Source organism: Carassius auratus, unplaced genomic scaffold, assembly GCF_003368295.1.
Source record: "Carassius auratus strain Wakin unplaced genomic scaffold, ASM336829v1 scaf_tig00004623, whole genome shotgun sequence".
Lineage (NCBI taxonomy): Eukaryota > Metazoa > Chordata > Actinopteri > Cypriniformes > Cyprinidae > Carassius > Carassius auratus.
The window spans coordinates 60,079-74,271 of NW_020523611.1; the positions used below are offsets into that span (position 1 = coordinate 60,079).

Here is a 14,193-nt window from a genome sequence, read left to right on the forward strand (position 1 = left end):
TCTCTCCTCCCTCTTTACATTCTCTCCTCCCTCTTTACGTCCCCGTTACATTCTCTCCTCCCTCTTTACATTCTCTCCTCCCTCTTTACGTCCCCTTTACATTCTCTCCTCCCTCTTTACATTCTCTCCTCCCTCTTTACGTCCCAGTTACATTCTCTCCTCCCTCTTTACGTCCCCTTTACATTCTCTCCTCCCTCTTTACGTCCCCTTTACATTCTCTCCTCCCTCTTTACGTCCCCTTTACATTCTCTCCTCCCTCTTTACATTCTCTCCTCCCTCTTTACATTCTCTCCTCCCTCTTTACGTCCCCTTTACATTCTCTCCTCCCTCTTTACGTCCCAGTTACATTCTCTCCTCCCTCTTTACGTCCCAGTTACATTCTCTCCTCCCTCTTTACATACTCTCCTCCCTCTTTACGTCCCCTTTACATTCTCTCCTCCCTCTTTACGTCCCAGTTACATTCTCTCCTCCCTCTTTACGTCCCAGTTACATTCTCTCCTCCCTCTTTACGTCCCAGTTACATTCTCTCCTCCCTCTTTACGTCCCCTTTACATTCTCTCCTCCCTCTTTACGTCCCCTTTACATTCTCTCCTCCCTCTTTACGTCCCCGTTACATTCTCTCCTCCCTCTTTACGTCCCAGTTACATTCTCTCCTCCCTCTTTACATTCTCTCCTCCCTCTTTACGTCCCCGTTACAATCTCTCCTCCCTCTTTACATTCTCTCCTCCCTCTTTACGTCCCCTTTACATTCTCTCCTCCCTCTTTACATTCTCTCCTCCCTCTTTACGTCCCCTTTACATTCTCTCCTCCCTCTTTACGTCCCAGTTACATTCTCTCCTCCCTCTTTACGTCCCCTTTACATTCTCTCCTCCCTCTTTACGTCCCCTTTACATTCTCTCCTCCCTCTTTACGTCCCCGTTACATTCTCTCCTCCCTCTTTACGTCCCCGTTACATTCTCTCCTCCCTCTTTACGTCCCCGTTACAATCTCTCCTCCCTCTTTACATTCTCTCCTCCCTCTTTACGTCCCCGTTACAATCTCTCCTCCCTCTTTACATTCTCTCCTCCCTCTTTACGTCCCCTTTACATTCTCTCCTCCCTCTTTACGTCCCAGTTACATTCTCTCCTCCCTCTTTACGTCCCCTTTACATTCTCTCCTCCCTCTTTACGTCCCCTTTACATGCTCTTCTACTTTACGTCCTTTAACGTCCCCCTTTACATTCTCTCTTCCCGCTTTACGTTTGTATTTAGGCTTATGTTGAACTTTATTCTTGTACAAACAGACACTGTATCAAGCAGTGCATGTATTGAATGAAAATGTCTCCGAAATATCTGTGTATTTGGAAAATAATGCATTTTTTCTACTTCAGCTGTGGTAAAGTATGCAAACAGCGCGAGCGTCTCTTAATTTTAATGTCTACACCTTTATCTTAATTTCTTTTAATTTAGCTCCATTTCTTACGAAAAGAGCATAATGTGCAAAGTGTTGAAGTGTTTGTGCCTCCCTACAAACCACCCTTTCTTTTAGAAGTCGTGATCCTGTTCCGCACATAATTTTTCACACCAGTCCATGTTCCCTGCTTCAAAGCTTCTGGCTCTGCATCACTACGGGAAGCAGAAAGTGTCTGACATCACATCTCAGTTTTCAGCTTCTCTAGTCTGCACACAGCAACTCTCACCAATCGGTTAGATCCAGCCACAGCCCATGTCCAGCACAGCTATTCACTCTTCCCTTTTTTATCATCTTTACATTCTCCCCTCCCTCTATGACAGAAATATCAAAAAGTTTAACATGACATTTCATCCAACTATATTGTAACTGAACAAAGAAAATTGACTCTTACTATCCTCTACTTCTTCATTAGCCTTCTTATACTCTAACGTTTCACTTTATATTCTGTTTCATTCCATCCACAAAATATTTCTACACCTTTATCCTCATTTCTTTTAATTTAGCTCCATTTCCTACAAAAAGAGCATAATGTGCAAAGTGTTGAAGTGTTTGTCCCTCCCTACAAACCACCCTTTCTTTTAGGAGTCGTGATCCTGTTCCGCACATAATTTTTCACACCAGTCCATGTTCGCTGCTTCAAAGCTTCTGGCTCTGCGTGAATGCATCTTTCACAGTCTTGCTTACCAGGAACTTTGCATGTCTTGATGAAACTCATCATGTGTCTCTCTACTGCTTTTACCTCACTGTCCTCCTATTTCTTTTTTGGAGCATTTGAAGAACCTATGAAATAATTAAAAAGTAAATTCTCATTACACATTCTCATTACAACTAAATCGGTGAGTAAAGAGCAAATCAAGACTGTGTTCCCAATGCATAATTTTTTTTTTGAATTTGTCTGGATATTGCTGCATGGAGCCAATTCATGTTTATTTGATTATTGTTGTTTGTGCAATGTAGAGATTTTTCTTACCTTGATCCTCCTGTGAAACAGCTTGTTCAGATTGAACAGGTTGATCAGTCTGTATTGGTGCTGTCGTCTGAGATAGGTCACTGGAATCCTCCTCATCACTTGACATGGAATCACCTTGGGCCTCAAGTTGCTCTTAATAATTAATTAACGAAAAATGAACACTTTATTGCTTATACCTAGTATCTGTGACATGAATATATACATTGTTTTGCAAATATGTACAGCACAGATACACACAGAGCATGTATACTCATACCATTTGGGTCGATTTCAATGTCATCAAGTTTCTTTCCTTTGTAGTCAGACAGTGTTCCTTTCTCCATGGCCATTAGGACTTTACTCATTTTTGCCAGCTGCAGTGTTCCCTCTGGTAACCGATAATACTGTCTGTGGATTCGGATATCGTGACCAAGGAAATCAGCCAGTTGGTCTGCTTCATTCTCATTAAGGTTAAGAATTTTAGACATGGTTGCTATGTGTTTCCTGAGCCTAGTTGATGACAGTGCTTTAGGGTTCTTTATGCCACATTCGCAAGCAGCTTTGTTGATGCACTCTCCTCCTCTGTAGGCAGGCGAGGATGATGAGGGCTGCACAGGCGAGGTTGAAGGTGACGTGGGTGACTTGGACTTTGGAGTGGCTACAGAAAAAAAGAGACTGGCCGCCTGGCCCACACGAAAACAAGGATAAATATCTGAAGGGCCTTAAATGTAGTCACACAATGCTGATGTTGTTAACATTAACAATTTGAGAACAAAGTATAGTTTGCACGGTTTGATGTGATATGATAATTGATAAGCGATTGTTAGATTTAAAGGTGGGGTATGTAATTGTCTTTTTTGTCCATTTTTTCAAAATCACTTGAAATCCTATTCCTAACCCACTTACAGCCACTGAGTTAGAAGCACTGAAATGAAAAGTAAGCAATTTAATCATCTGTGGAACAGGCAGGACTCGAAGAACTCCAGCCAATCATTTCCAAAACTACCTAGAATCATTAGACAGTAACTGTGTCAATCAAACTGTCGTACCATAGCCCCTCCCCATCGTGTCCATGTTCTTCGAATGGGTGGAGTCAAAGGAAAGAAGGTAAGACCATAGGAGTTGTGTATTTTCAAAATCTCCCGGCCGTTTTGCAAATCACATACCCCACCTTTCATCAGCGCGATTTACTGCAATGCTTTTTTTCCCCTTAGTTGGTCAGAACAAAAGTGGATGTTACTTGTTCCAGTGTCATTTTCCGGTGAACATTCTTCTGTTGGTCATGACTCATACTTCCAAAAAGTATAATCTGTCATTGCAAATGACAGTATCCACACCGACGCGATGTGATTGACAGCAGCACGTTCTCCTCAAAACATTGGATTCATTCGCGCTGTGCCGTGTCAAAGCACAACCCATGTAAAGTTGATAGTTCCACGAATGACTGCAATTGCAGATTTCGAACAGAAATGGCGACAAAGACGAAAAACTAGGACTGCAGCGTTAAATAATTTCTTGTTTGTTTTTTTTAATTGTGAGTACATAAATACATTTCAAATGACACGGGTGCTTGATGAAGTCGATATGCACCTACAAATCAACTTAAACCAAACCATTCTATGGTTTGCCAGCAATAAAGATATTTTCTATTTGAACACCTGAGCACCAGCTAATAGTGGTTGACTGTGTTGCGTGTTCATTATTTTGGGGGCGGAGCAATGAAGGGAGGGGTCTGTTTGTTTGGGTGTCGATTTCAAATATTAAGTGTTTCTCAGAAATCACTTATTGCATTTTTAACTAGCTGGCAGTAAACATCAGTAGATAGTTGCTGCATGTTTAAGATGGTTACCGTTTTATTCCTTGATGTTCTTGCTTTGCCTGACTGCTTATGAGGACCATTGCTGTTTACCTTGTCCAGTTCAGGAGAGGAAACAGAAGCTACACAATGGGGCTAGATGTCAGAAAAGAAACCAGTGAATATCAAAATATCAGAATATTTGTAAAGGACAAAAAAAACTTGTTAATGTTCATTCCTCTAGCTGTCCTATACTTTATATATCATTCCACACACAACTCTATGCTGAGAGAGTCAATAATATAGAATAATGATACAGATGTTTTAAAGTGGACTTACAGATTTATGCAGGCGCAAACTGCTGGCTGGCTTTTTATCAGTGGATTCTGCTGATGCTTTATTCAAAGGCTTGAGAAATATGAGACCACAATCACATGGTAACTAATCAGAATTAGAGTAAAAAATTATCATGAATTACTGATCAATCTCTTTAGCATTTTATTGATAGTACCTTGACTCGCCATGGCCAATCTGAGTCTCCATAATTGTAAGTGATTTCCTCTCCTGGTAGAATGTCTCGTACAGCAAACAGACACAGGTGAGGTTTTCTGCTCACTTCAACAGTTCTCATTTTGCAAGTAGGATTTCTGGTCTCATCGTTTGCAAGTCTTCCCAAAGACAAGTCTTCTTTAGATGCATCCATGCTATAAAAACATAAAATGAACACTCAATACTTATAATCTTAGTATATATGCTAGACATGTACAGTTATTTTTACAAGTGGTTCTGAACCCCAGTCCTGGGAACCCACCGCTCTGCATATGCTGTATGTCTCGTGTTTTAATCCACCTGATTGAGATGAGGAGTTCATCATCAGAACATGGCTCTATGAACTCATCTGAGTGCATCAGGTGAAGGAGACCTACAGAATCTGCAGAGGAGGGTCTCAGAACCACTGATCTATATGATAGTGTACTGCAATGTATGGTAATGTACAGCTCTCAGATAAAAGCATCTAAAAGTTACCATGTTGTTCTCTTTAGGGAATACAGGGGGAATTGTTTTTGATGACTCAAAGAAACTACACTCCGTACTCTATGTCAGTTCATGGTGAATTTGAAGTATTAGGGTGTGTTCACATGTGGCATGTTTTTTTAGACTGTTAATGTGGTTCATCTGAATAAATGTGAAAGCTGCTATTTGAAACCTGGTGCGACCAAACAAGCGGACCGAGACGCTGAAAAGAAGGGTCTCAGTTGGCTTCCAAATGAACTCTGGTGCAGTTCAAATGAAATATGAACATAACATGGACCAGAGACATGTAAATAAACCAAAAACAGGAATATGTGACCCTAAAAAGGACAGACTGGTCAATCATAACTTAGATTCAACGATAGAAATGCCAATCTGAACACTAAGCGTATCTGGACCAAAAGAAACGAGCGAACAGAACTACAGGCATGAACGAAGTATCTTACAGTTCCAGATATTTTAGCATACCTACTACATCAATCTAACAGTTCTGTACTCACCACCAATTTTTGCCATGCCACTGAAAATCAAACAGGAACGTGTTCTCAGCTTCAGTGTAGTGTTCAGTTCGGTCCAGACTCTCCTGTGAACTCAGAAGTTCACCTCTGTATTCAAGAACAAAATCACCTCTGAAAAAAGCTCCAGTGGTGAAAACTCCACGCCCTGAAGAGGAGAAATACATTAGCTTCAGTTTCTTTAATGTCAAATATTATTTTGATTCTTACTAAAAGTTCTCTACCATATGATGTACATTATATGATGTAGAAGGGAAATTACTGAAGGAAAATAGTCAGCCAGGCTAATCTCAAAGCATGCTTTGCTTTTCATACTTTTAAGTCTTAAAATTATACAGTTAAAATTACATTTTCTTACACAAACAATATGATCATGGCTATATATTGTTTAGAACAGAGTGCCGCAGTGATGATGTATTTTTGAAGGCCAACCCGGTAGTTCACCTCACCTAGTTCCCTCCACAAAAACCTTATAGGATTTTAGAACCCTATAGAAAATCCATATCCTTGTGTAATATATATAATGTTTCTACATTCTTGTAATGTATGTTTGACTGATTGTGTGCCTTTATAAGTAAATCAGGTTAATGACGTCAAAAGCAAACCATATGTGTATCTGACTTTGTGTATTTCATATGTCATGTCACTTGTGATGTTAAATAAAGCCCAAGAGTATTCCAGAATATCAGTGGGAATCTTACAGACTCATATTCTCCTCTCATCCAGTATCGGATGCAGGATTTTGACTGTACCACCTCTGCATGAGATGAGAACACATTTTAAGAGTTTCTTGGGTAGAGAAAACGCTTGCTCTCTCTGGATGTGCTTAAATCCACAATAAGGACACTTTCCTGTCACACATCACACATGCTCACTTCAATAAGCCACAGAACACAGGTTAAAGGGATAGTTTACCCAAAAATGAAATTTCTTTCAGTAATTACTCACCCTCATGTTGTTCCAAACCCGTAAAACCTTCGTTCATCTTCGGAACACAAATTAAGATATTTTTGATGAAATCTGAGAGCTGGATCACTCCTCCATAGACTTCCAAGGGACTGAAACTTGTTGGCCCACAAAAGTTATTAAAGAGATCATTAATATAGTCCAAGTGACTACAGTGGCTCAGTCTTAAGTTTATCAAGCGACGAGAATACTTTTGTGCGCAAAAAATAAATAAAAATAACGACTTTATTCCACTATTCATTTCCTTCTCTCTGGGCCTCGAGTGAATTCACGTAGTAAAACTGTGCAGTGCGTCTGTGTTGCACGTCACACGCATCACACACATGACCAGCGTCGGCCAATAGTGAGCCTACGTGGTGACGTGTAACACAGACCCACTGCACAGTTTTACTACGTGAACTCACTCGTGGCCCAAAGAGAAGGAAATGAATAGTGGAATAAAGTCATTATTTTTGTTGTTTTTTGCACACAAAAAGTATTCTCGTCGCTTGATATACTTAAGACTGAGCCACTGTAGTCACTTGGACTATATTAACGATCTCTTTTATAACTTTTCTGGGCCAACAAGTTTCAGTCCCTTGGAAGCCTATGGAGGAGTGATCCAGCTCTCAGATTTCATCAAAAATATCTTAATTTGTGTTCCGAAGATGAACGAAGGTTTTACGGGTTTGGAACAACATAGACAAAATCTAGCTGTGTCGATTGGTTTATTCTTATGCCGTTTATGATTACCTTAGTCTGCGTTTACATGACCACCAGAACTGTTGGCTTATTATGCATAATTGGGTTATGTATGTGCAAATAAACATTGACTTTGGGTTGATGGAACCAGAAGTGCAAAAATGCAACTGCTTTGTTTTACTGTACGACGTACACACCTCCGCCGACTTGAGCTTCCAAAGTTACCGGAAGTCATTCATTTTCAATGGAAGCTGGCTTCTCTCAGCTGCAAGGAGCGTCAAATTCCTTGGCATGCCGTTTTGAGCGACTAGAGCGTCAATCTGAAAGTTGAAGTAGCTCAACTTTATGGTAATGAGCTATGTTCAGCGCAAACAGCAGCAAAACGCCAGCAACCAATCGGAATATAGACGTCCTTCGCGCTGGCTGATTCCGGAGAAACATACGATGTAAACTTTCGTTCCTACCAAAACATTAGTTCTATCAACACGCTATCAAACTGTGTCCAGCCTGAAGTTCTGCTGGACGTACCTCTCGTCATCGAGCCGCAGCTGCTGCACCAGCCGGTGATACTCTCCGAATTGATAACGGCCCTGGAGGGTTTCATGAACCCAAAATCTCCGAGTCTGACGTCTTCTCAAGCAGCACCAAACACAACAACTTCGCGATTATCCGACAGTGATACACATTTGAGAATGAGCTCAACTTATTTGAAATATTTACGAGCGCTCGTTTTAAGCGGGAATGCAATTAATTTGCTCACGGTAACACCAATTTGACCAATTACATTAAAGTAAATATAATATTAATATAACAATAATAGCTAATTATTATTTTCTTCCCAAACAAATGTGACCAAAACGGTTATAATAATTCTGTCATTATAAATGGTTTCTTCAGTGTATTGCTTGTTTTTTCTGTTTATTACATTTTATGTTGTGACACTTCTCTTCTCCATGCTATGTCAGAGCGGCCAAAGCGTCAACAAGCTTCCCCGTACTTTTTGACAAGCGTCCTTGACAGGGCGGCCAGAGCTTCTTTGCAGCTCAAGTCGGCGGCTGTGTGTACGTACAGTTAGGGCTCATGCCAGCAGAACTCTATTCAGGAATCTGGACTGCACAATAAAAAATATATATATTTATAAAGTACTGTTTAACTTGTGGCCTAACAACCATATGACTTGCCTTACATTAAATTCTCAGTTTTGTAGATTAACATTATTACTAGGGCTGGGCGATAAAATGATAATGATAATTATCACGATATAATTTCTCGATAAAACGATATCCAGAGTTCGATAAATGTTCGATAATGTTTATGCGCCAAAAGCGGAACCGAACTCATTTAACCCACGCGCCACACGGACCGTTTATCCGCTCGGCTCAAAGTCCAAACGGCAGCGCAGCATGACTCGCGAGCTCACTAGAGCAGATGCGTTTACTCTGATCGGTCTCTGTCATCAGATCCAGTGAGAAGCGCTTGACTTCAGCCAAGAACACACGTTTCAGTGATTTAAACCAGTTTAAAGGCCGATTAAACCGCGCTGACAAACAGGAGAAACACTGTGGTCAGTCAGAAGGCTTCTTTGTCTACAAATTCCCACCATTTACTACGGATTTACTGTAACGTTAGCCTAATAATATTAACTGCACCATGAAATGTGGGATATACAGTATTGTTCAAAATAATAGCAGTACAATGTGACTAACCAGAATAATCAAGGTTTTTCGTATATTTTTTTATTGCTACGTGGCAAACAAGTTACCAGTAGGTTCAGTAGATTCTCAGAAAACAAATGAGACCCAGCATTCATGATATGCACGCTCTTAAGGCTGTGCAATTGGGCAATTAGTTGAATTAGTTGAAAGGGGGTGTGTTCAAAAAAATAGCAGTGTGGCATTCAATTACTGAGGTCATCAATTTTGTGAAGAAACAGGTGTGAATTCAGGTTGCCCCTATTTAAGGATGAAGCCAACACTTGTTGAACATGCATTTGAAAGCTGAGGAAAATGGGTCGTTCAAGACATTGTTCAGAAGAACAGCGTACTTTGATTAAAAAGTTGATTAGAGAGGGGAAAACCTATAAAGAGGTGCAAAAAATGATAGGCTGTTCAGCTAAAATGATCTCCAATGCCTTAAAATGGAGAGCAAAACCAGAGAGACGTGGAAGAAACGGAAGACAACCATCAAAATGGATGAAGAATAACCAGAATGGCAAAGGCTCAGCCAATGATCACCTCCAGGATGATCAAAGACAGTCTGGAGTTACCTGTAAGTACTGTGACAGTTAGAAGACGTCTGTGTGAAGCTAATCTATTTTCAAGAATCCCCCGCAAAGTCCCTCTGTTAAAAAAAGGCATGTGCAGAAGAGGTTACAATTTGCCAAAGAACACATCAACTGGCCTAAAGAGAAATGGAGGAACATTTTGTGGACCAATGAGAGTAAAATTGTTCTTTTTGGGTCCAAGGGCCACAGGCAGTTTGTGAGACGACCCCCAAACTCTGAATTCAAGCCAACAGTAACACAGTGAAGACAGTGAAGCAATGGAGGTGCAAGCATCATGATATGGGCATGTTTCTCCTACTATGGTGTTGGGCCTATTATCGCATACCAGGGATCATGGATCAGTTTGCCATATGTTAAAATACTTGAAGAGGTCATTTGCCCTATGCTGAAGAGCACATTGCCCTTGAAATGGTTGTTTCAACAAGACAATGACCCAAAACACACTAGTAAACGGGCAAAGTCTTGGTTCCAAACCAACAAAATTAATGTTATGGAGTGGGCCAGCCCAATCTCCAGACCTTAATCCAATTGAGAACTTGTGGGTGATATCAAAAATGCTGTTTCTGAAGCAAAACCAAGAAATGTGAATGAATTGGGAATGTTGTTAAAGAATCATGGAGTGGAATAACAGCTGAGAGGTGCCACAAGTTGGTTGACTCCATGCCACACAGATGTCAAGCCAGTTTTAAAAAAACTGTGGTCATACAACTAAATTATTAGTTTAGTGATTCACAGGATTGCCTAAATCCCAGAAAAAAAAAAATGTTTGTACAAAATAGTTTTGAGTTTGTACAGTCAAAGGTAGACACTGCTATTTTTTTGAACACACCCCTTTCAACTAATTGCCCAATTGCACAGCCTTAAGAGCGTGCATATCATGAATGCTGGGTCTTTTTGTTTTCTGACAATCTACTGAACCTACTGGTAACTTGTTTGCCACGTAGCAATAAAAAATATACTAAAAACCTTGATTATTCTGGTTAGTCACATTGTACTGCTATTATTTTGAACAATACTGTACATATTGGATTGTTTTATATTATTACAGTTGTTTTCAGTCGCAAACAAGCATTTGTCCAAGCAGTTGGACAAAGAGTGATATTTTGGAAACAGAAACAGAAAAAGACAAACACTAATGTATGGACGAGGAAGAGTAAGAGCAAGGGCCCAGTGAGAGGAGCAGGAGCAGTGAACAGTGAGAAGAGCAGGAGCAGTGAGAGGAGCAGGAGCAGTGAGAGGAGCAGGAGCAGTGGAGGAAGCAGGAGCAGTGAGGAGAGCAGGTGCAGTGAGAGGATCAGTGAGAGGAGCAGTGAGAGATGCAGTGAGAGATGCAGTGAGAGGAGGCAGTGAGAGGAGGGAAAGCAGTGAGAGAGCAGGTGCAGTGAACAGTGAGAAGAGCAGGAGCAGTGAGAGGAGCAGGAGCAGTGAGAGAGCAGTGCAGTGAGAGGAGCAGTGAGAGAATCAGTGAGAGGAGCAGTGAGAGGAGCAGTGAGAGATGCAGTGAGAGAGCAGTGAGAGATGCAGTGAGAGGAGCAGGAGCAGTGAGAGGAGCAGGAGCAGTGAACAGTGAGAGGAGCAGGAGCAGTGAGAGGAGCAGGAGCAGTGAGCAGTGAGGAAGGCAGGAGCAGTGAGAGGAGCAGGAGCAGTGAGAGATGCAGTGAGAGGGAGCAGGAGCAGTGAGAGGAGCAGGAGCAGTGAGAGGAGCAGGAGCAGTGAGAGGAGCAGTGAGAGAGCAGTGAGAGGAGCAGTGAGAGATGCAGTGAGAGATGCAGTGAGAGGAGCAGGAGCAGTGAGAGGAGCGGGAGCAGTGAAACAGTGAGAGGAGCAGTGAGAGGAGCAGTGAGAGAGCAGTGAGAGATGCAGTGAGAGAGCAGTGAGAGGAGCAGTGAGAGGAGCAGTGAGAGGAGCAGAGCAGTGAGGGAGCAGGAGCAGTGAGAGGAGCAGTGAGCAGGAGCAGTGAGAGATGCAGTGAGAGAGCAGTGAGAGATGCAGTGAGAGGAGCAGGAGCAGTGAGAGATGCAGTGAGAGGAGCAGTGAGGGGAGCAGGAGCAGTGAGAGGAGGGGAGCAGAGCAGTGAGAGGAGCAGTGAGGGAGCAGAGCAGTGAGAGGAGCAGGAGCAGTGAGGGGAGCAGGAGCAGTGAGGGAGCAGGAGCAGTGAGAGGAGCAGTGAGAGATTGTTTTTATTTTACCCCCCCCCCTCCTTTTTTTATTCTGGGCTTTTTTCTGTTGTTGTTTTTTTGTTCAGAATGCTCTTATGTGTTTCATGGATATTTTGTTCACTGTAAGCAATACTGTCAAACCTTTTCTGTTCTATCATACCGTGTTTCTACTGTACCTCCTGCAGTAAACAGTAAAGGAAAAATAGCTTTTTACTGGAATGCTTTTGAATGTGAACATTACTGTACATTTGGACATACAGTTCCTAACCAAGAAATTTAGTGTAAAACAGTGAATTGCATGTTTTGCATGCAAATACCTGTAAAACTGAGACTGAAAAGTCTATGCAGTTTTTGTAATGTCAACAATAGCCAGTATTTTGAAACCTGGTGTACTTTGATTGACTGCATGTACCTTTTGAGGTGAAAACAAGTGTTATTCTTTGACAGAATAATTTAATTTTGAGTCAGATTTCCAGTGTTTTGGTAAAGTTGGTGTGTGACAGAAAGATGTGTTCTATTTTGAAATGAAGATTTAGTATAAATTTAACAAAATGTGTTTTTGAGAAAAAAATTATCCATTTGGCCAATTGTGTTTTGTAGGTGTTAGTCTGTGATAAGAGTTTAGAAAAAGTATCTGAAGTATGGGTAAGCGCTTGTTAGCGATTGAAAAAAACTGTAATGTAGACAATGTATTAAAGGATTAATAAAATAGTTACAGTATTTGGTTTTGTGGTTATCATGATCTAAATGCATGATACTGGATGACCAATGGTTAATTTTAATAAAACTCAAACAGTCAGAATATTACATTTTACCAAATAAAATTGAGGTCGTTTTAAAAGATGTTACTGTTTTTGTTAATGAACATAAATTTTACATAGTAAATCTGCTCCTAACTGAATCTAATACTGCTGCAAATCATTGTCAAATATGCATTTTGAGACAAAATATATCTAATATTAATATTGCTGCCTGCACTGTAAACTGTGCTGAAGATCCGTGCCATCAAAGTCAGGCAACACAAACCTGTTTCAAGACTTGAAACAATATCCCCCATTAGCACATCCAGGAACTAAGAAATACATTTTCCAATAAATATATTTATTTTGTTAAGGAAAAATAACAAATGTTTGAATGTTCTACCTCAGATTTGTGAAATGTTCACCTGTTTGGCAAGTGTTTGTCATGATATGTTCTGACAATAAAGAGTAGTTTAAAACCACAATTAATGCTCTGGTTTCTACAACTTTCACTTAGGAGCAAATATCTGCCTTTAAACTTGAAAGAAATAAAGATTTGACATTTATTGTGATAATTATCGATATCGACTAATATAAAACAATTATCGTGATAACTTTTTTGCCATATCCCCCAGCCCTAGTTATTAGTTACTAAACTGCTTAGTCATTTATACTTGCCTTTATATTTGCTGATGAACTGCTCTCGAAGCCCAGGCTTGTCAGTTTTACAGGTAATGTGATGCTCAGCATCCTGCAGAGGTTTCCTACGTCTTTTATTTCCCAGCATGGCGACTTTCTTTCTTGAAATGACTGGAAAAAATAAATACAAATAAATATAAGGTGAATGAAATAAACAAGCATATTTTAAAAAATCCTGTTGATCTTACTGGAATTGTTCACCAAAAACACACATAATTAACATACTAACCCTCATATCCAAACCGGTGTTGTGTTTTTCTGTGGAACAAATCTTTATATTATATTATTTTTTTTTAATGGAAATGTCATTAATGCCAAAAACCATTGGTTCTTGTGTGTCTTGTAACCACAATTGATGTCAATCTATATTTGATTTAAGAGCTAAAGTATATGGGAGATTTTCAGTCAATAACCAGCTAGATTTATATGGACTATTTTTAATGTGCTTTTTGTCTGCTTTGGAGCTTGAAACAAAATACAATTTTTATAAAGTATCAATTCATGGTCATTGTGCAAAAAAATCTCAGTGAAGATAAATTATTAAAATAAAACATTCCACTAAAAAACCAATTCGGGGGCAAATAATGTAATAATGTATTACATAAAATATAATATATAAAATAATGATATTAAAAAATGAGAATGAATTATTTCAAATTACTGTTGATATTTTACAACACTTTTGAGAAAAACAATGATTTAGAAAACTACCACTGACTCGGTTGTCTTGATTACTTTGTAGAACCTAAAGTACTATTATATGAAAAATAACAAAATTATATTTAATAGTCAATTTTATATATACAATTTGTTTTCATTATTGCAACAAATCATCAAATGACACAGGCTTAGAAGCAAACTCAAATACAATCGAGAAGTAAATAAAACCCTATTACAAAAAATAACTAAACCACTAAAATA

At 39.9% G+C, this 14,193-nt stretch overlaps 1 protein-coding gene across 2 annotated transcripts; it reads right to left on the reverse strand.

Moving 5' to 3' along the window:
* Positions 1–1,067: 1,067 nt before the first annotated feature.
* Positions 1,068–13,379, reverse strand: LOC113070604 (uncharacterized). Of its 2 annotated transcripts, XM_026244005.1 has the most exons (8): positions 13,252–13,379; positions 5,729–5,891; positions 4,708–4,900; positions 4,536–4,604; positions 4,251–4,352; positions 2,679–3,084; positions 2,423–2,554; positions 1,068–2,232 (listed from the first exon to the last, which is right to left on the reverse strand). In XM_026244005.1, the coding sequence occupies exons 1-8, from the start codon at positions 13,358–13,360 to the stop codon at positions 2,204–2,206; spliced, it is 1,203 nt and encodes a 400-aa protein (XP_026099790.1). In that variant the 5' UTR covers positions 13,361–13,379; the 3' UTR covers positions 1,068–2,203. The 2 variants fall into 2 exon arrangements, with proteins under 2 accessions (XP_026099790.1, XP_026099789.1); XM_026244004.1 differs by having other exon boundaries at positions 2,216–2,554.
* Positions 13,380–14,193: the final 814 nt, after the last annotated feature.